Here is a 25,247-nt window from a genome sequence, read left to right as displayed (position 1 = left end):
TAGAGTTACAGAGGAAATAATATGGTGTTTAACAGTTCTATTCATGAAACCAATGAATTCTATGAGGTATATGTTTAACTTGCTGTATTAAAAGGGGTGAATATTTGCATCACAAAGTTAATTCATTGTAATTTTGTTGGTTTTCAGTCATACCTTTCATGCATCTATATTCTTAGAACATGGCTGAAGCTGTTGTCCCTGTGTTGTACAGGATGGAGCAGAATGAGTGTGAGTGTCCATGTGAGTGCCCCCTGGAGGTCAACGAGTGTACTGGCAACCTCACCTACACTGAGAACAGGTGAGTCAAGAATCACATGTTAAAAAAGCCCACATTTCTGTTGTGTTTGTATGTTTAGATGTGTATTGCTCTACTGTAATGTAGATGTCTGTACTGAATGAAGCCTTTTCTATCGTGCCCACAGGTAGTGATTGACTCTGTCACTGTGTCATCAGGCTGTCTGTCATGATAATCAGATGGCTGTGATCATTCCTCAGAAACACCTGTGTACTCAGTTAGCCATTAAACTGTGACTAGCATTCACAACAACTGTCTGTCTGGCTTAGGCTCTTTGTGAGAGGATAGAGGATGCTAGAGAAAAGATCATCCACAAAGCTGCTGTCAGACTGCAGTCATGCATGCATGTAGTGTTCCCTCTATTGTGGTTGATTGAGGTCTTTTCACGTAATGCTAATTACTGCCTAATTTGAAACTGTGACATTATCATTGGTTAGTCATTACCTCCTTGATTCAGTGTGGTGCCAGTTCTCTCATTTGAACTGTGTTTGTCATTGTTGTAGTCTGACTGTGTGGTCATGCGTATTGGGGTTTGACCGTGTGGTCATGTTGGATCCAACAAGAACATCAAGGGTTTAGAAATCCAGGAGATAAAAACAAAAGTGTCAATGTCGGCCGATGACTCCAGTTTCTTCTTAAGTCCTCAATCTGAATCCCTGCACAGTCTCATTGAGGATCTTGATCACTTTTCTAGCCTCTCTGGACTTAAACCTAGTTATGACAAGTATTATGTATTGCATCGTTAAGATGCAATGTTTACACTAACCTCAAATCAAAATCAAATGAAATTGATTTGTTAGCAGATGTTAATGCGAGTGTAGCGAAATGCTTGTGCTTCTAGTTCCGACAATGCAGTAATAACCAACAAGTAATCTAACCTAACAATTCCAAAACTACTACCTTATACACACAAGTGTAAAGGGATAAAGAATATGTACATTAAGATATATGAATGAGTGATGGTACAGAACGGCATAGGCAAGATGCAGTAGATGGTATGGAGTACAGTATATACATATGAGATGAGTAATGTAGGGTATGTAAACAAAGTGGCATAGTTTAAAGTGGCTAGTGATACATGTATTACATAAAGATGCAGTAGATGTACAGTATATACATATACATATGAGATGAATAATGTGGGGTATGTAAACATATTAAGTAGCATTGTTTGAAGTGGCTAATGATATATATTTTACATCAATTTCCATCAATTCCCATTATTAAAGTGGCTGGAGGTGAGTCAGTGTGTTGGCAGCAGCCACTCAATGTTAGTGGTGGCTGTTTAACAGTCTGATGGCCTTGAGATAGAAGCTGTTTTTCAGTCTCTCGGTCCCAGCTTTGATGCACCTGTACTGACCTCGCCTTCTGGATGATAGCGGGGTGAACAGGCAGTGGCTCGGGTGGTTGATGTCCTTGATGATCTTTATGGCCTTCCTGTAACATCGGGTGGTGTAGGTGTCCTGGAGGGTAGGTAGTTTGCCCCGGGTTGTGTTGTGCAGACCTCACTACCCTCTGGAGAGCCTTACGGTTGTGGGCGGAGCAGCTGCCGTACCAGGCGGTGATACAGCCCGACAGGATGCTCTCGATTGTGCATCTGTAGAAGTGTGTGAGTGTTTTTGGTGACAAGCCAAATTTCTGAGGTTGAAGAGGCGCTGCTGCGCCTTCTTCACGATGCTGTCTGTGTGGGTGGACCAATTCAGTTTGTCTGTGATGTGTACGCCGTGGAACTTAACTTACCCTTCCACTACTGTCCCATTGATGTGGATAGGGTGGTGCTCCCTCTGTTGTTTCTTGAAGTCCACGATCATCTCCTTTGTTTTGTTGATGTTGAGTGTGAGGTTATTTTCCTGACACCACACTGTAGTTTACTAATAAAATGAGTGGACGGTGAAGTAAACATACTTGGTGTTCACATCTCAAATAAATAAATGTACTTACCAGTCAATTTCAATAGAAAGTTTGCAGAGAATGTGTTGTCTTTGGCTATGTCGGATTAAGTGATATGACATGTTATTCTATAAAATAATTTCTCCGTAATTAATATTACCTGATAGAGCTAATCATGCAAATGTAATTAACTAGAGAGTCGGGCACCACAAAATAATATTTATAGAGCTGTTATCTTCCGAATGAACTCTTAAAGACCTAGTAATATTTTACATCAATAGCAGTCAATATTAATCGTCATCTTAATTCAGTCTCATCTGAAAGTTGTAAATTCTTGGTTATCTGCACGAACCCTGGCTAACAAATTGAATCAGCAATACAAAATTGGGTTTAATTATTTATTTACTAAATACCTAACTAATCACACAGAATTACACATACACATAATTAATCATAACTTGATTACATCATACAGGAAAACGTCCCTAGCGGGCGGAACAGATATGACAGCTGGTTACACAAAAGAAAAGGGGCTGGGTTTGAGTGAAAGAGCGGGAAGACTGAGGGACAAAGGGCAAAGCTGTGCTATCGTAAATACAGTATCTTAAGCATTCGAAATTACCGCCCATTTGGAAAATGCAATAAATATTTACTCTGAGCTGCGCTTCGGTAGGTTGGTGGTAGATGGAAGGCCGTGTTGCCAAACTGAGTCCTTTGTCCTTTGAAGAATGTCTCTGCTGCTAAATTGAAAATGTTGTAGTAACGTCATTGTGTGGTAGACGGGATACTCTGTCTGTTCTTCCTAACCCTCGTTTGCAGCGGCTGTTGCTAACTCAACAGCTAGGAGGTATCACTTCTGTAGTGAATAAGAGTTCAAAGTTCATACCATTCGCAACCAAAGCTTACGCTGATGTTGGCTTCGTTCTGTAGTTATTATCTGAACCATTCTGATATCGGACCGTCGTCCTCGGAACAGGAGGTTACATTGTCGTCCATGCTTTATATGGGAAGGGAGAGGAGGGCGTGTTTGAAAAGTTGTATAGCCCATGTTACTAATGGTCCTATCACAGTTTACTTACTAATGGTCCTATCACAGTTTACTTACTAATGGTCCTATCACAGTTTACTTACTAATGGTACTGCTTACTCCAGACAACTCGTTTTTAATCGTTTGAGCAAAAACAATTTCATTTTATTTGGAACGCTAAGCCAGACAAAATTAAACATGCTTTATTATTTAATGAATGAGTTTGGGGTTTAAAATTATTAAATATGAATGCATTAAACCTCACTAAAAGCTTCACTCATACATAAGTTACACTTCAACCCAAAATGGTTCTCCAGTAGATTATTAAGAAATACTAATCCTTTGTTAAAACATGCCCTTTTTGCAGATTACAACTTCTCATTTCCAACTAATTGAAAATCACATTTTGTTTAAAGTGATCGCCCCTTTCTTAAAGTCGTGCAAAGCTGGTTACAATTTCACTTTTGTCCTTCAGAAAAGCTAGAACAAATGTTGTGGTTAAACTCAAATATACATATCTAATGAAAAATATTCTTTATGGAAACATGTTTAAACTTGATATGAAATCTATTAATGATATTATGAATAGAAATGGAGTTATGTCACGTGCAGCTATCGAAAATAAATGGGAATATCTGCTCAATACAAACTGGAGGAGGCAAGTGGAAAAGGGAGAAGGTTGGGAACTTGTGTGCCTGACAGATATTAAAGATACAAATTCACTGAAAAGGATTGGCATAAATAGAAAAATATAACAATTTCATTTGAGGATCAAAATGTTGACACCTGCGCCATACAGGTAGCAAAATAAATGTTCAGACATTTTCGATGTACCAATTCCATGGCACAAGGTTTATGAACTGTTACAAAAAAAACTACACTTGATTCAATTTAAATTATTATACAAAATTCTTGCCACCAACAGAATGCTATATATACAAAAATCTCAGCTCTGTATATTTTGCTGTGAAAAGAGTCACTAGATCATTTATTCTGGTATTTTTTTAAAAATGTTTATTTAACCTTCCATTTAACCAGGTAAGCTAGTTGAGAACACGTTCTCATTTACAACTGCGACCTGGCCAAGGTAAAGCAAAGCAGTACGACACAACCAACAACACAGTTACAGTGGGACAAAACAATATTTAGTCAGCCACCAATTGTGCAAGTTCTCCCACTTAATAAGATGAGAGAAGCCTGTAATTTTCATCATGGGTACACTTCAACTATGACAGACAAAATGAAAAAAAAATCCAGAAAATCACATTGTAGGATTTTTAATGAATTTATTTGCAAATTATGGTGGAAAATAAGTATTTGGTCAATAACAAAAGTGTATCTCAATACTTTGTTATATACCCTTTGTTGGCAATGACAGAGGTCAAACGTTTTCTGTAAGTATTCACAAGATTTTCACAAACTGTTGCTGGTATTTTGGCCCATTCTTCCACGCAGATCTCCTCTAGAGCAGTGATGTTTTGGGGCTGTTTGCTGGGCAACATGGACTTTCAACTCCCTCCAAAGATTTTCTATGGGGTTGAGATCTGGAGACTGGCTAGGCCACTCCAGGACCTTGAAATGCTTCTTGCGAAGCCACTCCTTCGTTGCCCGGGCGGTGTGTTTGGGATCATTGTCATGCTGAAAGACCCAGCCACGTTTCATCTTCAATGCCCTTGCTGATGGAAGGAGGTTTTCACTCAAAATCTCACGATACATGGCCCCATTCATTCTTTCCTTTACACGGATCAGTCGTCCTGGTCCCTTTGCAGGAAAACAACCCCAAAGCATGATGTTTCCACCCCCATGCATCACAGTAGGTATGGTGTCCTTTGGATTCAACTCAGCATTTTTTGTCCTCCAAACATGACGAGTTGAGTTTTTACCAAAAAGTTATATTTTGGTTTCATCTGACCATATGACATTCTCCCAATCTTCTTCTGGATCATCCAAATGCTCTCTAGCAAACTTCAGACGGGCCTGGACATGTACTGGCTTAAGCAGGGGGACACGTCTGGTACTGCAGGATTTGAGTCCTTGGCGGCGTAGTGTGTTACTGATGGTAGGCTTTGTTACTTTGGTCCCAGCTCTCTGCAGGTCATTCACTGGGTCCCCCCGTGTGGTTCTGGGATTTTTGCTCACCGTTCTTGTGATCATTTTGACCCCACGGGGTGAGATCTTGCGTGGAGCCCCAGATCGAGGAAGCTTATCAGTGGTCTTGTATGTCTTCCATTTCCTAATAATTGCTCCCAGTTGATTTCTTCAAACCAAGCTGCTTACCTATTGCAGATTCAGTCTTCCCAGCCTGGTGCAGGTCTACAATTTTGTTTCTGGTGTCCTTTGACAGCTCTTTGGTCTTGGCCATAGTGGAGTTTGGAGTGTGACTGTTTGAGGTTGTGGACAGGTGTCTTTTATACTGATAACAAGTTCAAACAGGTGCCATTAATACAGGTAACGAGTGGAGGACAGAGGGGCCTCTTAAAGAAGAAGTTACAGGTCTGTGAGCCAGAAATCTTGCTTGTTTGTAGGTGACGAAATACTTATTTTCCACCATAATTTGCGAATACATTCATTAAAAATCCTACAATGTGATTTTCTGGATTTTTTTTCTCATTTTGTCTGTCATAGTTGAAGTGTACCTATGATGGAAATTACAGGCCTCTCTCATATTTTTAAGTGGGAGAACTTGCACAATTGGTGGCTGACTCAATGCTTTTTTGCCCCACTGTACACATGGAATAAACAAGCGTACAGTCAATAACACCATATAAAAAAAGGTCTATATACAGTGTGGCCAATGGCTTGAGGGGGTAAGGCAATAAATAGGCCATAGTAGCATAATTGCAAAGTAATTGCAATTTAGCAAATTAACACCGGAGTGATAGATGAGCAGATGATGATGTGCAAGTAGAAATACTGGTGTGCAAAAGAGCAGAAAAGTAAATAAAATCAATTTGGGGATGAGGTAGGTAGATTGGGTGGGCTGTTTCCTGATGGGCTATGTACAGCTGCAGAGATCGGTTAGCTGCTCAGATAGCTGATGTTTAAAGTTAATGAGTGAAATATAAGACCCCAACTTCAGTGATTTTTGCAATTCGTTCCAGTCATTGGCAGCAGAGAACTGGAAGGAAAGGTGGCCAAAGGAGGTATTGGCTTTGGGGCGCGTGCTACGGTTGGGTGTTGTTATTGTGACCAGTGAGCTGAGATAAGGCGGAGCTTTACCTAGCAGAGACTTATAGATGACCTGGGGCCAGTTGGTCTGGCGACGAATATGTAGCGAGGGCCAGCGAACTTGGTCATTCAGGTCGCAGTGGTGGGTGGTATAAGGGGCTTTGGTGACAAAATGGATGGCACTGTGATAGACTGCATCCAGTTTGCTGAGTAGAGTATTGGAAGCTATTTTGGAGATGACATCGCCGAAGTAGATGTTTTTGTAAATGACATTGCCCCTATGTAGATTGTTTTTGGTCACAGGTTCAGGAATGGTTAAAAAAAACATTAACTTAAAATGAACCTTACAAATAGCAGTGTTGGGTGATTTGGAAAGCCATAGTCAGTCATTAAATAATAGAATAATATTCATAGGAAACGTTTTCATCTTTAGCTCACAATCTGTGGATAATATACCATTTTGAAAGGTTCAAATGTATGTAAAACATCACAGTACAATTGAAACATACATGTCACATGGAAACCAAACAAGGGTGGTCTATGGTGATAGGTATGATGTTTGGTAATGTACTATTGTTATGCTTTATATTAAAGTACCATGTATGTCAAATGTGTGTATATGTAGCAGAAAAGCTGTCAAAAAAATGAAGAGGACAACTGTCTGTCTGGCTAAGGCTCTTTGTGAGAGGATAGAGGGATGCTAGAGAAAAGCTTTGTCCACAAAGCTGCTGTCAGACTGCAGTCATGCATTCATGTAGTGTTCCCTCTGTTGTGGTTGATTGAGGTCTTTTCACAAAATGCTAATTACTGCCTAATTTGAAACTGTGACATTATCATTGGTTAGTCATTACCTCCTTGATTCAGTGTGGTGCCAGTTCTCTCATTTGAACTGTGTTTGTCATTGTGGTCATGTTCATCACTATGGTCTGACCGTGTGGTTCAACAGGAACCCCAGCTGTGAGGTGCACCAGGAGCCCCTGTCTCTGACGGTGATTGACTCCAGTCTGCAGGACACCCTGCCCCAGTGTATCAACACCCGCTGCAGCCAACGCTTCACTAGCAGGTTGAGTACAGCCCACAACCATCGCCCACAGCTACAGCCCACAGGCTACCGCTACAGCCCAGAGCAACAGCCCACAGCTACAGCCCACAGGCTACCGCTACAGCCCACTTGCAAAAGTATTCATCCCCCTTGGCATTTTTCCTATTTTGTTGCATTACAACCTGGAATTAAAATAAAAAATATCGGGGTTTGTATCATTTGATTTAAACAACATGTCTACCACTTTGAAGATGAAAAATATTTGATTGTGAAACAAACAAGAAATAAGACAAAAGAACTGAACTTGAGCGTACATAACTAAAAGTCAATACTTTGTAGAGACACCTTTTGCAGTAATTACAGCTGCAAGTCTCTTGGGTTATGTCTCTATAAGCTTGGCGCACCTAGCCAGTGGGATTTTTGCCCATTATTCAAGGCAAAACTGCTCAAGCTCCTTCAAGTTGGATGGGTTCCGCTGGTACACAGCAATATTTAAGTCACACCACAGATTCAATTGGATTGAGGTCTGGGCGTAAAAAATATATATATATTTCACTTTTATTTAACCAGGTAGGCTAGTTGAGAACAAGTTCTCATTTGCAACTGCGACCTGGCCAAGATAAAGCATAGCAGTGTGAACAGACAACACAGAGTTAAACATGGAGTAAACAATTAACAAGTCAATAACACAGTAGAAAAAAAGGGGAGTCTATATACATTGTGTGCAAAAGGCATGAGGAGGGAGGCGAATAATTACAATTTTGCAGATTAACACTGGAGTGATAAATGATCAGATGGTCATGTACAGGTAGAGATATTGGTGTGCAAAAGAGCAGAAAAGTAAATAAATAAAAACAGTATGGGGATGAGGTAGGTAAAAATGGGTGGGCTATTTACCGGTAGACTATGTACAGCTGCAGCGATCGGTTAGCTGCTCAGATAGCAGATGTTTGAAGTTGGTGAGGGAGATAAAAGTCTCCAACTTCAGCGATTTTTGCAATTCGTTCCAGTCACAGGCAGCAGAGAACTGAAACGAAAGGCAGCCAAATGAGGTGTTGGATTTGGGAATGATCAGTGAGATACACTTGCTGGAGCGCGTGCTACGGATGGGTGTTGCCATCGTGACCAGTGAACTGAGATAAGGCGGAGCTTTACCTAGCATGGACTTGTAGAAGACCTGGAGCCAGTGGGTCTGGCGACGAATATGTAGCGAGGGCCAGCCGACAAGAGTATACAGGTCGCAGTGGTGGGTGGTATAAGGTGCTTTAGTAACAAAACGGATGGCACGGTGATAAACTGCATCCAGTTTGCTGAGTAGAGTGTTGGAAGCCATTTTGTAGATGACATCGCCGAAGTCGAGGATCGGTAGGATAGTCAGTTTTACTAGGGTAAGTTTGGCGGCGTGAGTGAAGGAGGCTTTGTTGCGGAATAGAAAGCAGACTCTAGATTTGATTTTCGATTGGAGATGTTTGATATGAGTCTGGAAGGAGAGTTTAGTCTAGCCAGACACCTAGGTACTTATAGATGTCCACATATTCAAGGTCTGAACCATCCAGGGTGGTGATGCTGGTCAGGCAGCGAACGGTTGAAAAACATGCATTTGGTTTTACTAGCGTTTAAGAGCAGTTGGAGGCCACGGAAGGAGTGTTGTATGGCATTGAAGCTCGTTTGGAAGTTAGATAGCACAGTGTCCAAGGACGGGCCAGAAGTATATAGAATGGTGTCGTCTGCGTAGAGGTGGATCAGAGAATCGCCCGCAGCAAGAGCAACATCATTGATATATACAGAGAAAAGAGTCGGCCCGAGGATTGAACCCTGTGGCACCCCCATAGAGACTGCCAGATGACCGGACAGCATGACTAGGCCATTCCAGGACATTAAAATGTTTTCCCTTAAACCTCTCGAGTTTTGCTCAATACCAGTCTCAAATCTCTGTATTTTGCGCATCCATCATTCCTTAAATTCTGACCAGCTTCCCATTCCCTGCCGATGGAAAAAACATCCCCACAGCATGATGCTGCCACCACCGTGCATCACTGTGGGGATGGTGTTCTTGGGGTGATGGGAAGTGTTGGAATTGCGCCAGACATAGCGTTTTCCTTCCTATTTTTTTCTTTAAGCAATGGCTTTTTTTCTGGCCACTCTTCTGTAAAGCCCAGCTCTGTGGAGTGTATGGCTTAAAGTGGTCCTATGGACAGATACTGCAATCTCCGCTGTGGAGCTTTGCAGCTCCTTCAGGGTTATCTTTGTTCTCTTTGTTGCCTCTCTGATTAATGCCCTCCTTGCCTGGTCCGTGAATTTTTGTGGGCGGCCCTCTCTTGGCAGGCTTGTTGTGGTGCCATATTCTTTCAATTTTTTAGCAGTGTTCTGTGGGATGTTAAAAGTTTCGTCTATTTTTTCATAACCCAACCCTGATCTGTAATTCTCCACAACCTTGTCCCTGACCTGTTTGGAGAACTCCTTGGTCTTCATGGTGCCGCTTGCATGGTGGTGCCCCTTGCTTAGTGGTGTTGGGGCCCTGGGGCCTTTCAGAACAGGTGTATATATTCTGAAATCATGTGACACTTAGATTGCACACAGGTGGACTTTATTTAACGAATTATGTGACTTCTGAAGGTAATTGGTTGCACCATATCTTATTTAGTGGCTTCATAGCAAAGGGAGTGAATGCATATGCACGCATCACTTTTCAGTTTTTTATTATTTTTTGATACAAGTAATTTTTTCACTTCACCAATTTGGACTATTTTGTGTATGTCCATTAGGGAAAATATGGCAAGGGGGATGAATACTTTTGCAAGGCACTGTACTGATTTAATTAAAGCATGTGGTGATGTGTATATACTGATTTAGAAGAGCAAAACAAGTTTCAGATCACAACACGTTTCCAAAATACATTTGCTGAGATTTAATGTGAAGAAAATCCATTACGTTGTATGAGTCTTGACCAGGACTTTACCTCATACCTTTACTCTGATCTCCAGTGACTGTTTTGGCGTGTTGGACTGTGAATGGTGTATGGTGGACAATGATGGGAAGACCCACCTGGACAAACCTTACTGTGCCCTGCAGAAGGAATGCTTTGGGGGTATCCTCGGGGCCAAGAGCCCTTACATGGACGGCATGGGGATGTTGGGTGAGTCTACTCATTCCATACTGTGGTCATGCAAACATAATGGGCTAGTGGGCTTGATTTCCCCGCAGTATGTCCAGAGCAATTTGTTTAACGAGTTGGGACCAGAGCAATTTATTTAACAAGTTAGGACCAGAGCAATTTATTTAACGAGTTAGGACCAGAGCAATTTATTTAACGAGTTAGGACCAGAGCAATTTATTTAGCGAGTTAGGACCAGAGCAATTTATTTAACGAGTTAGGACCAGAGCAATTTATTTAACGAGTTAGGACCAGAGCAATTTATTTAACGAGTTAGGACCAGAGCAATTTATTTAGGGAGTAGGAGCTGAGCAATTTATTTAACCTCTCTGGGGTAGGCTGGCCAATAGCCAGGGGAAATGCAGAGCGCCAAATTCAAATACATTTTTATAAAAATCCAACTTTCATTAAATTACACATACAAGATAGCAAATTAAAGCTACACTTGTTGTGAATCCAGCCAACATGTCAGATTTCAAAAAGGCTTTTCGGCGAAAGCACAAGATGCTATTATCTGATGATAGCACAACAGTAAACAATGAGAGAGTAGCATATTTCAACTCTGAAGGCGCGACACAAAATGCAGAAATAGAATATAAATCATGCCTTACCTTTGATGAGCTTATTTTGTTGGCACTCCTATATGTCCCATAAACATCACAAATGGTCCGTTTGTTCGATTAATTCCGTCGATATATATCCAAAATGTCCATTTATTTGGCGCGTTTGATCCAGAAAAACACTGCTTCCAACTTACGCAACGTCGCTACAAAATATCTCAAAAGTTACCTGTATACTTTGCCAAAACAAACTACTTTTGTAATACAACTTTAGGTATTTCTAAATGTATATAATCGATCAAATTGAAGACTGAATGATCTGTGTTCAATACAGGAGCAAAACAAACTGACGCTACTTTTCTGGTTACGCGCCTCAAATCGGAATGGTTTGTGCTCGGGGTTTTGCCTGCTAAATAAGTTATGTTATACTCACAGACATGATACAAACAGTTTTAGAAACTTCAGAGTGTTTCCCATCCAATACTAATAATATTATGCATATAGTAGGATCTGGGACAGAGTAGGAGGCAGTTCAGTTTGGGCACGCTATTTATCCAAAAGTGAAAATGCTGCCCCCTACCCCAAACAGGTTAACGAGTTAGGACCTGAGCAATTTATTTAATGAGTTAGGACCAGAGTAATTTATTGAACGAGTTAGGACCTGAGCAATTTATTGAACGAGTTAGGACCAGAGTAATTTATTGAACGAGTTAGGACCTGAGCAATTTATTGAACGAGTTAGGACCTGAGCAATTTATTGAACGAGTTAGGACCTGAGCAATTTATTGAACGAGTTAGGACCAGAGTAATTTATTGAACGAGTTAGGACCTGAGCAATTTATTGAACGAGTTAGGACCTGAGCAATTTATTGAACGAGTTAGGACCTGAGCAATTTATTGAACGAGTTAGGACCTGAGCAATTTATTGAACGAGTTAGGACCTGAGCAATTTATTGAACGAGTTAGGACCTGAGCAATTTATTGAACGAGTTAGGGACCTGAGCAATTTATTAGTTAGACCTGAGCAATTTATTGAACCTGAGCAATTTATTGAATGAGTTAGGACCAATTTATTGAGCAATTTATTGAACTTATTGAGTTAGGACCTGACAATTTATTGAACGAGTTAAGACCTGAGCAATTTATTGAACGAGTTAGGACCTGAGCAATTTATTGAACGAGTTAGGACCTGAGCAATTTATTGAACGAGTTAGGACCTGAGCAATTTATTGAACGAGAGCAAGCAATTTATTGAACGAGCAATTTATTAGGACCTGAGCAATTTATTGAACGAGTTAGGACCTGAGCAATTTATTATTGCAATTTATTGACGAGTTAGGACCTGAGCAATTTATTGAACGAGTTAGGACCTGAGCAATTTATTGAACGAGTTAGGACCTGAGCAATTTATTGAACGAGTTAGGACCTGAGCAATTTATTGAACGAGTTGACCTGAGCAATTTATTGAACGAGTTAGGACCTGAGCAATTTATTAGTTGACCTGAGCAATTTTAGCAATTTATTGAACGAGTTAGGACCTGAGCAATTTATTGAACGAGTTAGGACCTGAGCAATTTATTGAACGAGTTAGGACCTGAGCAATTTATTGAACGAGTTAGGACCTGAGCAATTTATTGAACGAGTTAGGACCTGAGCAATTTATTGAACGAGTTAGGACCTGAGCAATTTATTGAACGAGCAAGTTAGGACCTGAGCAATTTATTGAACGAGTTAGGACCTGAGCAATTTATTGAACGAGTTAGGACCTGAGCAATTTATTAGTTAGGACCTGAGCAATTTATTGAACGAGTTAGGACCTGAGCAATTTATTGAACGAGTTAGGACCTGAGCAATTTATTGAACGAGTTAGGACCTGAGCAATTTATTGAACGAGTTAGGACCTGAGCAATTTATTGAACGAGTTAGGACCTGAGCAATTTATTGAACGAGTTAGGACCTGAGCAATTTATTGAACGAGTTAGGACCTGAGCAATTTATTGAACGAGTTAGGACCTGAGCAATTTATTGAACGAGTTAGGACCTGAGCAATTTATTGAACGAGTTAGGACCTGAGCAATTTATTGAACGAGTTAGGACCTGAGCAATTTATTGAACGAGTTAGGACCTGAGCAATTTATTGAACGAGTTAGGACCTGAGCAATTTATTGAACGAGTTAGGACCTGAGCAATTTATTGACGAGTTAGGACCTGAGCAATTTATTAGTTAGGACCTGAGCAATTTATTGAACGAGTTAGGACCTGAGCAATTTATTGAACGAGTTAGGACCTGAGCAATTTATTGAACGAGTTAGGACCTGAGCAATTTATTGAAGCAATTTATTGAGTTAGGACCTGAGCAATTTATTGAACGAGTTAGGACCTGAGCAATTTATTGAACGAGTTAGGACCTGAGCAATTTATTGAACGAGTTAGGACCTGAGCAATTTATTGAACGAGTTAGGACCTGAGCAATTTATTGAACGAGTTAGGAGCAATTTATTGAACGAGTTAGGACCTGAGCAATTTATTGAACGAGTTAGGACCTGAGCAATTTATTGAACGAGTTAGGACCTAGCAATTTATTGAACGAGTTAGACCTGAGCAATTTATTGAACGAGTTAGGACCTGAGCAATTTATTGAACGAGTTAGGACCTGAGCAATTTATTGAACGAGTTAGGACCTGAGCAATTTATTGTTAAGACCTGAGCAATTTATTAGGACCTGAGCAATTTATTGAACGAGTTAGGACCTGAGCAATTTATTGAACGAGTTAGGACCTGAGCAATTTATTGAACGAGTTAGGACCTGAGCAATTTATTGAACGAGTTAGGACCTGAGCAATTTATTGAACGAGTTAGGACCTGAGCAATTTATTGAACGAGTTAGGACCTGAGCAATTTATTGAACGAGTTAAGACCTGAGCAATTTATTGAACGAGTTAGGACCTGAGCAATTTATTGAACGAGTTAGGACCTGAGCAATTTATTGTTAGGACCTGAGCAATTTATTGAACGAGTTAGGACCTGAGCAATTTATTGAACGAGTTAGGACCAATTTATTGAGTTAGGATGGCAATTTATTGAGCAGTTAGGACCTGCAATTTATTGAACGAGTTAAGACCTGAGCAATTTATTGAACGAGTTAGGACCTGAGCAATTTATTGAACGAGTTAGGACCTGAGCAATTTATTGAACGAGTTAGGACCTGAGCAATTTATTGAACGAGTTGAGCAATTTATTGGACCTGAGCAATTTATTGAACGAGTTAGGACCTGAGCAATTTATTGAACGAGTTAGGACCTGAGCAATTTATTGAACGAGTTAGGACCTGAGCAATTTATTGAACGAGTTAGGACCTGAGCAATTTATTGAACGAGTTAGGACCTGAGCAATTTATTAGTTAGGACCTGAGCAACGAACCTGAGTTAGGACCTGAGCAATTTATTGAACGAGTTAGGACCTGAGCAATTTATTGAACGAGTTAGGACCTGAGCAATTTATTGAACGAGTTAGGACCTGAGCAATTTATTGAACGAGTTAGGACCTGAGCAATTTATTGCAAGCAATTTATTGAACGAGTTAGGACCTGAGCAATTTATTGAACGAGTTAGGACCTGAGCAATTTATTGAACGAGTTAGGATTGAGCAATTTATTGAACGAGTTAGGACCTGAGCAATTTATTGAACGAGTTAGGACCAATTTATTGAGTTAGGACCTGAGCAATTTATTGAGGACCTGAGCAATTTATTGAACGAGTTAGGACCTGAGCAATTTATTATTGACCTGAGCAATTTATTGAACGAGTTAGGACCTGAGCAATTTATTGAGCAATTTATTGAACGAGTTAGGACCTGAGCAATTTATTGAACGAGTTAGGACCTGAGCAATTTATTGAACGAGTTAGGACCTGAGCAATTTATTGAACGAGTTAGGGACCTGAGCAATTTATTGAACGAGCAATTTATTAGGACCTGAGCAATTTATTGAACGAGTTAGGACCTGAGCAATTTTTATTGAACGAACGAGTTAGGACCTGAGCAATTTATTGAACGAGTTAGGACCTGAGCAATTTATTGAACGAGTTAGGACCTGAGCAATTTATTGAACGAGCAATTTATTGAACGAGTTAAGACCTGAGCAATTTATTGAACGAGTTAGGACCTGAGCAATTCATTGAACGAGTTAGGACCTGAGAGCGAGTTAGGACCTGAGCAATTTATTGTTAGGACCTGAGCAATTTATTGAGACCTGAGCAATTTATTGAACGAGTTAGGACCTGAGCAATTTATTGAACGAGTTAAGACCTGAGCAATTTATTGAACGAGTTAGGACCTGAGCAACCTGAGCAATTTATTGAACGAGTTAGGACCTGAGCAATTTATTGAAATGAGCAATTTATTGAGGACGAGTTAGGACCTGAGCAATTTATTGAACGAGTTAAGACCTGAGCAATTTATTGAACGAGTTAGGACCTGAGCAATTTATTGAAGCAATTTATTGAGTTAGGACCTGAGCAATTTATTGAACGAGTTAGGACCTGAGCAATTTATTGAACGAGTTAGACCTGAGCAATTTATTGAACGAGTTAGGACCTGAGCAATTTATTGAACGAGTTAGGACCTGAGCAATTTATTGAACGAGTTAGGACCTGAGCAATTTATTGAACGAGTTAGGACCTGAGCAATTTATTGAACGAGTTAGGACCTGAGCAATTTATTGAACGAGTTAGGACCTGAGCAATTTATTGAACGAGTTAGGACCTGAGCAATTTATTGAACGAGTTAGGACCTGAGCAATTTATTGAACGAGTTAGGACCTGAGCAATTTATTGAACGAGTTAGGACCTGAGCAATTTATTGAACGAGTTAGGACCTGAGCAATTTATTGAGGACCGAGCAATTTATTGAACGAGTTAGGACCTGAGCAATTTATTGAACGAATTTATTAGGACCTGAGCAATTTATTGAACGAGTTAGGACCTGAGCAATTTATTGAACGAGTTAGGACCTGAGCAATTTATTGAACGAGTGAGGACCTGAGCAATTTATTGAACGAGTTAGGACCTGAGCAATTTATTGAACGAGTTAGGAGCAATTTATTGAACGAGTTAGGACCTGAGCAATTTATTGAACGAGTTAGGACCTGAGCAATTTATTGAACGAGTTAGGACCTGAGCAATTTAGAGCAATTTATTAGGACCTGAGCAATTTATTGAACGAGTTAGGACCTGAGCAATTTATTGAACGAGTTAGGACCTGAGCAATTTATTGAACGAGTTAGGATTGAACGAGTTAGGACCTGAGCAATTTATTGAACGAGTTAGGACCTGAGCAATTTATTGAACGAGTTAGGACCTGAGCAACTTATTGAACGAGTTAGGACCTGAGCAACTTATTGAACGAGTTAGGACCTGAGCAATTTATTGAACGAGTTAGGACCTGCAATTTATTGCGAGTTAGGAATTTATTGAACGAGTTAGGACCTGATCAATTTATTGAACGAGTTAGGACCTGAGCAATTTATTGAACGAGTTAGGACCTGAGCAATTTATTGAACGAGTTAGGACCTGAGCAATTTATTGAACGAGTTAAGACCTGAGCAATTTATTGAACGAGTTAAGACCTGAGCAATTTATTGTTAGGACCTGAGCAATTTATTGAACGAGTTAGGACCTGAGCAATTTATTGAACGAGTTAGGACCTGAGCAATTTATTGAACGAGTTAGGACCTGAGCAATTTATTGAACGAGTTAGGACCTGAGCAATTTATTGAACGAGTTAGGACCTGAGCAATTTATTGAACGAGTTAGGACCTGAGCAATTTATTGAACGAGTTAGGACCTGAGCAATTTATTGAACGAGTTAGGACCTGAGCAACTTATTGAACGAGTTAGGACCTGAGCAACTTATTGAACGAGTTAGGACCTGAGCAACTTATTGAACGAGTTAAGACCTGAGCAACTTATTGAACGAGTTAAGACCTGAGCAATTTATTGAACGAGTTAGGACCTGAGCAATTTATTGAACGAGTTAGGACCTGAGCAATTTATTGAACGAGTTAGGACCTGAGCAATTTATTGAACGAGTTAGGACCTGATCAATTTATTGAACGAGTTAAGACCTGAGCAATTTATTGAACGAGTTAGGACCTGAGCAATTTATTGAACGAGTTAGGACCTGAGCAATTTATTGAACGAGTTAGGACCTGAGCAATTTATTGAACGAGTTAGGACCTGAGCAATTTATTGAACGAGTTAGGACCTGAGCAATTTATTGAACGAGTTTGGACCTGAGCAATTTATTGAACGAGTTAGGACCTGATCAATTTATTGAACGAGTTAGGACCTGAGCAACTTATTTCGATTCCAACTTGTAGAATGTGTAATATTGTTCTAGTTCTAGACATTCAGTTACACAGCTTTGAATAAATATCCTCCCGTAATGTAACGGTGAGCTAACATGGCTGCCATAGAATGTAGAAGTGTTATGTAAATAATGCAGAAATCGTATTTTTCCCAACTCTCTAAATACATGGCTCTGGTTAGGACCATAGACATCCTGTTAAATGACTGGTTTATTCCAATTCCTAATTCTATGGTTGGGTCATTGAGGTTTCTGCATTATGATGCATTTACTTGACACTCCAACATTCTATGGCAGCTATGTCATAGCTCACCATTAACATTACATGGGGAAATTTATACAGTGGTGTATAACTCATTGTTTAAAATTAGAACTATATTAAAAATTCTACAAGTTGTCCGATCTCTCTAAATACATAGCTCTGGCTATGTCATAGTCCTCCTAGAAGAATTTGGTAAGCATAATAGATCTAATGTGTTTAACCTTGCCCCCACTCTCTCCCTCTCCCTTCCCTCCTTCCAGATGAGGAGGTAGCGTCTCTGAACATGATTCGGAGTGCACCGGTAGGGCCGGTTGCCGGGGGGATTATGGGCTGTATCATGGTGCTGGTGTTGGCTGTATACGCCTACAGACACCAGCTCCACCGGCGCTCACATCAACACATGTCCCCTCTGGCCGCGCAGGGTAAGACACTTCGACATACTGGAGATGAATGTTACCTAGAACAACTGACTATGGAAATACAGCTCGTTAGTGAATGCAGGTGGAAACACAGGAAGCAGTGACATAGGTAGCCTCTGATTTAGGTTGACCTCAGAGAAATCTCAGTGCTATGAATAGGACATTTTATTGACATTTTAAAACCACTTTGTTATTGTCTTAGTCTGTTATGAAAGTATTCAAATTCAGACAGTAATTGCCCCTAAAATTGCTTCTGTTGTCTGAGCATCACGTCTTAGTTTTGATAATGAAAGCTGCTGCTAGAGCTGTGGGGATGATTGAATGAACTAATGCCCTGAACTCAACGGCTGACCTGCACTACAGACAGCACAATTGTATTTCCCTAATAAGACCATAAGCACTTGTTATTGACACTGACTAAAGATATTCATGAAAGCAATCTCTTACAATAATACTTTCTTTCCCTTTCTCCTTTCTGCAGAGATGTCAGTGCGGATGTCTAACCTGGATAATGAGCGAGATGAGGACAGTCATGAAGACAGGGGAATCAGTAAGTACTGCAGGAGGATTAGTATTAGTGTACTGTAAGACCTTGACTTGACCTTGTCTTTATTCCTTGTATTAAACCTAGATGTTTTCCTGTCCCGTCCTGCAGTCAGCAACACACGGTTTATTGCTGCGGTGATTGAGAGACACACCCACAGCCCCGAGCGCAGGAGGAGGTACTGGGGACGGTCAGGGACAGAGAGTGACCACGGTAAGACAGTATGACCCCCAGAGGAAACAGGCCACTACTGTTCTGCTCTTAAAACCACACCTTTTCTGGTTGAGAAGGAGGAGAGTAGTATAACTCTCTGTAAAACCACACAACAGATAGGACACCCTGCCCTTGTGTTCCCTCTCTTCTGCCCGGTGATAAGTCTCTCTATCTAACACTAGTTGTGTAGCTACTGATCAGAGAGGAACGTGAAGGAGAGGAGGAAATTGATGCAGTGGAGAAATCCAGAGAGAGTGGAAGAAAGAGGGTGGAAGAGATTCAGGGCAAACAGCAAAGCGTTAAATACACATTGGCTCTGTTCCTCAGCTCAGTCAGTGGCGTTTTCCCACAGTCCACTCACTCACACAGCTGCTGAAGGGTCTCTGTACTCTCTAGCTACAAAGTCACTGAGTCCAGGATGTTGTCTAACAGCCTGCAGTCCAACAGACATCCAGGTATAGGCTTTATTAATACAACCTTTCTCTGTATTATTACCTAAGTCCTGACCTTTCACACCCCCTGTTTCAGGCCCCGTCTCCACGGTTGTTCATGACCCTTTTAACTGTGATTTACTTTTCTCACCTCTTTTGCTACTCTGAAAAACTGATGACACATGGCGGTAGCACTGTTTGAAATGATTTTTCATCAATAGATGGAAGGAGTTAAGCAGAGGATAGGAGTGCGGAGCTACGAACTCAGTGCTTCTGAAGTTGGCATCTTTCCTCTCCTCCGGATCCCATTGAAGTCCTCCCCATAGTTCTCTCTGACAGAATTAGAGAACATGTCAAAAGCATAAGTGACCTTCAGATGCTCTACTAGCCAGGTTATATCAGTACCTCTTTGTTTCGCTTAGATATATACCAATAGATGCCCAGTCCTTCTCCCATCTTCCACTCATACCTACCTTCCATTACACTCAGCACAGCTGTGACATTTCTCCTCTTTCCACAGTTGGACTGTTTTATAAAAGTTGATGCTTCGTCTTCTAGAACTAAAGCCTGAGGGATGCTAAATGTTGGGATGTGGCAGTATCGGAGGTGGCAGATATGTATATGCTTTAATGTCAGTGATCTGCGGGGAGTCGGTGGAGGAGGGAGGGAGGTTGGAGAGGTATTGGAGATGGAGTTATTGATTCAAATTGGCAATCCCCCTCTGATTGCTATCACTCTCTTTCTCTCCACTGCAGGGGCACAAACGTTCCTTAACTCGTCCCTTCATACCAGCTCACGTGCAACGTACACACACACCACTCACTGCACATACAGCTCTCCGTCTCCAGACGTTTCTACAATGATTGAGATTTCACCCACGTAATTCATGGCTTAGAATGTTATTCCCCAAACTGTAATTATAGATTGATGGATGTAAAGTCTTGCTGATTCTCTTCTGAAGTCTCTATTGGTCTATCACAAAGTGCTTGTATACTTATCTCCTTATGAATGCCTGTGTTTTTTTACATAGATGTGGATTGAATGTGTATTAATGTCTGTGTTCCTGTGTGTCGCAACAGGTTACAGCACCATGAGTCCTCAGGAGGACAGCGAAAACCCTCCCTGCAACAACGACCCCTTGTCGGCTGGCGTGGATGTGGGGAACCACGATGACGACCTGGATCTGGACACGCCCCCTCAAACGGCGGCGCTGCTCAGCCACAAGTTCCACCCGTACCGCCACCCGCCCCACCACCAGCTCCACACACACCACCTGCAGGCAGCAGTCACCGTGCACAGTGTGGATGCAGAGTGCTGATCCTCTGTAGCTGATCCCTACACAGGCCTCAGCTCTCCTCCAACCCCACCAGCCCTCTCCCAAGCCTGGCTACATCACTGATAGCTATTCATCCAACACTACCACTACCAACTCCACCACCCATGTGTGCTCCCACTGTGCCAAGCCAGGGTGAGAGGAGTTGGGCTGGGGAGAACAGAGCAGTCCCCCTCCTGGAGGACTCCTTAAAGTTCACACACTCCACCTCTGTTGAGGAACACTAGCTTCTGTAGCCCAGTATAGCCCTGCTCAGAAACACTTGTGGTGGAAACCTCTTTTATTCAAAAGGGGTCTGAACTTGTTTAAAAGTGTAAACAAAGCATCTCAGATTTTTAAGAAGAAGATAACAAATAAGAAATAAAGGATTATTTTTCTACTATTTATTGAACTGGATTTGAGAGTGATCAGATGAGCGCCTGACAGTGGCTGGAACTGAACTGAATTAACTCTGGTTGCCAAGGTAACCACAGTGGCTGATCATGGACCACAGAGTGTCCCTGCTGCACATGCCCCTCACTTCCTGTTAAGGATGCATCATGGAGAGGAAGTGGTTATTCAACACATATCTGACACAGGTTATCCTTTGGATTATTTTCAGTTGAGAATCAGAAAATGATTGTTATTGTTTTGAAGGTGAAATTAGTTGAATTCTTTGTCCTGACTGAACAAGCTGAATACAATACATTGTATTCACTAATCCACCCTACCAGGCAACCACCAGTCTAGGGCTGGTTTGTGTCAACAGGATGCTGTATGACTGAATATGGAAGGGCCATGCCAGGACCCTGGCAGAATGACTCAGACACACATGAAGAGCCATTCCCACACTTTGGTGGCCTGTTATCTGCCTGAACATTAAGGCATAGAGCTGGTGATTGGTTGGTCTGTCTTATCTGACCCCCTCACACTAACATCTGGACCTGGTGGGCCAAACTATGATGCTCTCTGTCTCTATGCCTGAATGGGACCTATCACTGTTGACGAGAGGTGTGTGTGTGTACACAGCTTGTGCAACTGTAATGGGGTGTGTGTTTGGTCTGATTGTATGGAAGTGGTCAGAGCATCTCAATTGAAAGCATTATTACATGGTTTAATTGTTTTGAAAGTGTAATTAGTGAATAGAGATGAAATTATCTTTGTTTCAGCCTGATTATCTGATGAGTCATTTCCCCGTCATTTCCCCATTTCCCTGTTTTTTTGTCATGTGATTCATGGATGAACTTCTCCAAATCAAGTCATTATTGTATTCATTTAGTTAGGGTGTGTAACGGTTCTCTTGTGGTGAAGGAGAGTCGGACCAAAATGCAGCGTGTAGATTGTGATCCATAATTTAATAAACAAACGTAACACGAATCTAAATACAAACACTACAAAAAAACAATAAACGTAACGAAAACCGAAACAGCCTATACTTGTGTACACTAACACATAGACAGGAACAAGGACACTAAGGACAATCACTCACAACAAACTCAAAGAATATGGCTGCCTAAATATGGTTCCCAATCAGAGACAACGATAAACACCTGCCTCTGATTGAGAACCACTTCAGACAGCCATAGACTTACCTAGAACACCCCACTAAGCTACAATCCCAATACCAACACACCACATACAAAAACCCCATGCCACACCCTGGCCTGACCCAATACAGGAAGATAAACACAAAATACTTCGACCAGGGCGTGACAGGGGAGAATGTCTTGTTTTTTCCCCCCCCGATCTATACAGTAAGAAGTGTACATAACTTTTTAAAAGTCAAATAGCTATTCATGTGTTGCACTCCATATTTTTATGTTTGAAATTAAATATTGTGTACTCAAAATGATGCTCAGATATTTGGGTTTATTGTGATATTTTTCAGTTCATGGTATGCGACACCTTGGATGTTATTAGGTCTACCTTAAGGTCCATATTGGATGGAAGACAGACTGACATAGTTGTATTTTAGACACTTAAAGCTTTTTAAAGATCTTAGTCTTTAAAAATCTCATTTTGTTTAACCATGTAGGGTCAAAATGTCACAAAAGACAACATCAATTGTCAAGAAGAGATTTTCTTTTAGACTGCAGTGGAACTTTCTCCCTGTTAGTTGAGTTGGATTAGTTCTAGACAGGATATGGATCAATTTCATTTCAATTCTTAGAAATTGAATATCGTGTTACTTCCCGAATTGAAATATAATTGACCTCAACTTTAGTTCTAGAATACCTTTTCATTGAATAATAATGCCATGTCACCTAACCCTATAGCTCATATTATGGGATATTGTGGTACTCTACTCTCGCTGAAGGTAGTTAAAAGCAGTAATTTGTTTTAGTCACAGTTATCTCCTACTGTCCTGTTCATAACCACCACCACTGAAATTATAGCACTGGACATTACCCGATTTTGTCACATCGGTTGGTGCATATTTCCAACTGTACGGCACCAAAACATACAGTACCAGTCAAAAGATTGGACACACCTACTCATTCAAGGTTTTTTTTATTTATTTATTTTTAACTATTTTCTACATTGTAGAATAATAGTGAAGATGTCAAAACTATGAAATAACACATATGGAATCATTTATTAACCAAAAAAGTGTTAAACAAACCAAAATATATTTGAGATTTTAGATTCTTCAAAGTAGCCACCATTTGCCTCGATGACAGCTTTGCACACTTGGCATTCTCTCAACCAGCTTCACCTGGAATGCTTTACCAACAGTCTTGAAAGGAGTTTCCGTGTATATGCTGAGCACTTGTTGGCTACTTTCCCTTCACTCTGCAGTCCAACTTATCCCAAACCATCTCAATTGGGTTAAGGTCGGTGATTGTGTAGGCCAGGTCATCTAATGCAGCATTCCATCACTCTCCTTGGTCAAATAGCCCTTACACAGCCTGGATGTGTGTTGGGTCATTGTCCTGTTGTAAAACAAATGATAGTCCCACTAAGCGCAAACCAGATGGGATGGCATATCACTGCAGAATGCCGTGGTAGCCATGCTATTTAGGTGTGCCTTGAATTCTAAATAAATCACTGACAGTGTCACGAGCAAAGCACCCCCATACCATCACACCACCTCCTCCATGCTTCACCTGGGAACCACACATGTGGAGATCATATGTTCACCTAATCAACGTCTCACAAAAACACAGCACTTGGAACCAAAAATCTAAAAAATCTGACCGAAGTACAGATTTCCACCGGTCTAATGTCCATTGCTCATGTTTCTTGGCCCAAGCAAGTCTCTTCTTCTTATTGGTTTATTCTTTAGTAGTGGTTTCTCTGCATCAACGAGACCATGAAGGCCTGATTCACACAGTCTCCTCCGAACAGTTGATGCTGAGATGTGTCTGTTACTTTAACTCCATGAAGCATTTATTTGGCTGAAATTTCTGAGTCTGGTAACTCTAATGAACTTATCCCCTGCAATAGACGTAACTCTGGGTCTTCCTTTCCTGTGGCGATCCTCACCAGAGCCAGTTTCATCATAACGCTTGATGGTTTTTGCGATGGACTGTTGTTTCTCGACTTATTTGAGCTGTCCTTGCCATAATATGGACTTGGTATTTTACTAAATAGGGCTATCTTCTGTATACCACCCCTACCTTGTCATAACACAACTGATTGGCTCAAATGTATTAATAAGGAAAAAAAAATCCACAAATTAACTTTTAACAAGGCACCTGAAGTGCATCCAGGTGACTACCTCATGAAGCTGGTTGAGAGAATGCCAGTGTGCAAAGCTGTGATCAAGGCAAAGTTTGGCTACTTTGAAGAATCTCAAATATATTTTGATATGTTTAACACTTTTTTTGGTCACTACTTGATTCCATATGTGTTATTTCATAGTTTTGATGTCTCAATATGGGAATGTAGTATGTGGAAAATAGTAAAAGTAAAGAAACTCTTGAATGGGTAGATTTCAACTTTTGACTGGTACTGTCAGTGGGTCTGATGTTTAGATGTTTTGTTTGAATCTGAAAAACAAGTGTTACATTTACTGAGAATATATTGTAATTACTTTTTTGACACGAGAGAGCATGAACAGTATTTACCAGCTGTTGTAAGAAAGTATAATCTTGTGTATACCGAACACTATGAATTGAATTAATGTACTGAAAGAACTTCCAGTGTAACATATACAGTTATAAAATGTGAATGTGATAAAAATAAATCCATGTTACACTTAAAACCACTTGCCTTTGTATGTACAGTGGGGCAAAAAAAGTATTTAGTCAGCCACCAATTGCAAGTTCTCCCACTTAAAAAGACGAGAAGTCTGTAATTTTCACCATAGGTACACTTCAACTATGACAGACAAAATGAGAAAAAAATAATCCAGAAAATCACATTGTAGGTTTTTTAATGAATTTATTTGAAAATTATGGTGGAAAATAAGTATTTGGTCAATAACAAAAGTTATAGAGGTCAAACGTTTTCTGTAAGTCTTCACAAGGCTTTCACACACTGTTGCTGGTATTTTGGCCCATTCCTCCATGTAGATCGTCTCTAGAGCAGTGATGTTTTGGGGCTGTTGCTGGGCAACACGGAC

General features: G+C 40.7%; 1 protein-coding gene across 3 annotated transcripts in view; it reads left to right on the top strand.

Moving 5' to 3' along the window:
• The window catches only part of cachd1 (cache domain containing 1), a 195,961-nt gene extending 171,075 nt beyond the window's left edge, over positions 1-24,886 (top strand). For 2 of the 3 annotated variants that reach the window (XM_052462465.1, XM_052462457.1), the window contains exons 20-26: positions 212-298; positions 7,327-7,443; positions 10,407-10,558; positions 18,022-18,183; positions 18,662-18,730; positions 18,812-18,937; positions 20,448-24,886. In XM_052462465.1, coding sequence (XP_052318425.1) covers positions 212-298; positions 7,327-7,443; positions 10,407-10,558; positions 18,022-18,183; positions 18,662-18,730; positions 18,812-18,937; positions 20,448-20,686 — 952 coding nt within the window. In that variant the 3' untranslated portion in view covers positions 20,687-24,886. The remainder of the gene's footprint in view (positions 1-211; positions 299-7,326; positions 7,444-10,406; positions 10,559-18,021; positions 18,184-18,661; positions 18,731-18,811; positions 18,938-20,447) is intronic. The other variant, XM_052462476.1, reaches the window with a different exon arrangement.
• Positions 24,887-25,247: the final 361 nt, after the last annotated feature.

This window comes from Oncorhynchus keta, chromosome 1 (genome assembly GCF_023373465.1).
Source record: "Oncorhynchus keta strain PuntledgeMale-10-30-2019 chromosome 1, Oket_V2, whole genome shotgun sequence".
Classification (NCBI taxonomy): Eukaryota; Metazoa; Chordata; class Actinopteri; order Salmoniformes; family Salmonidae; genus Oncorhynchus; species Oncorhynchus keta.
Note: the sequence above shows the minus strand (reverse complement) of the source record. Positions and strands in the feature narration are given on the sequence as shown.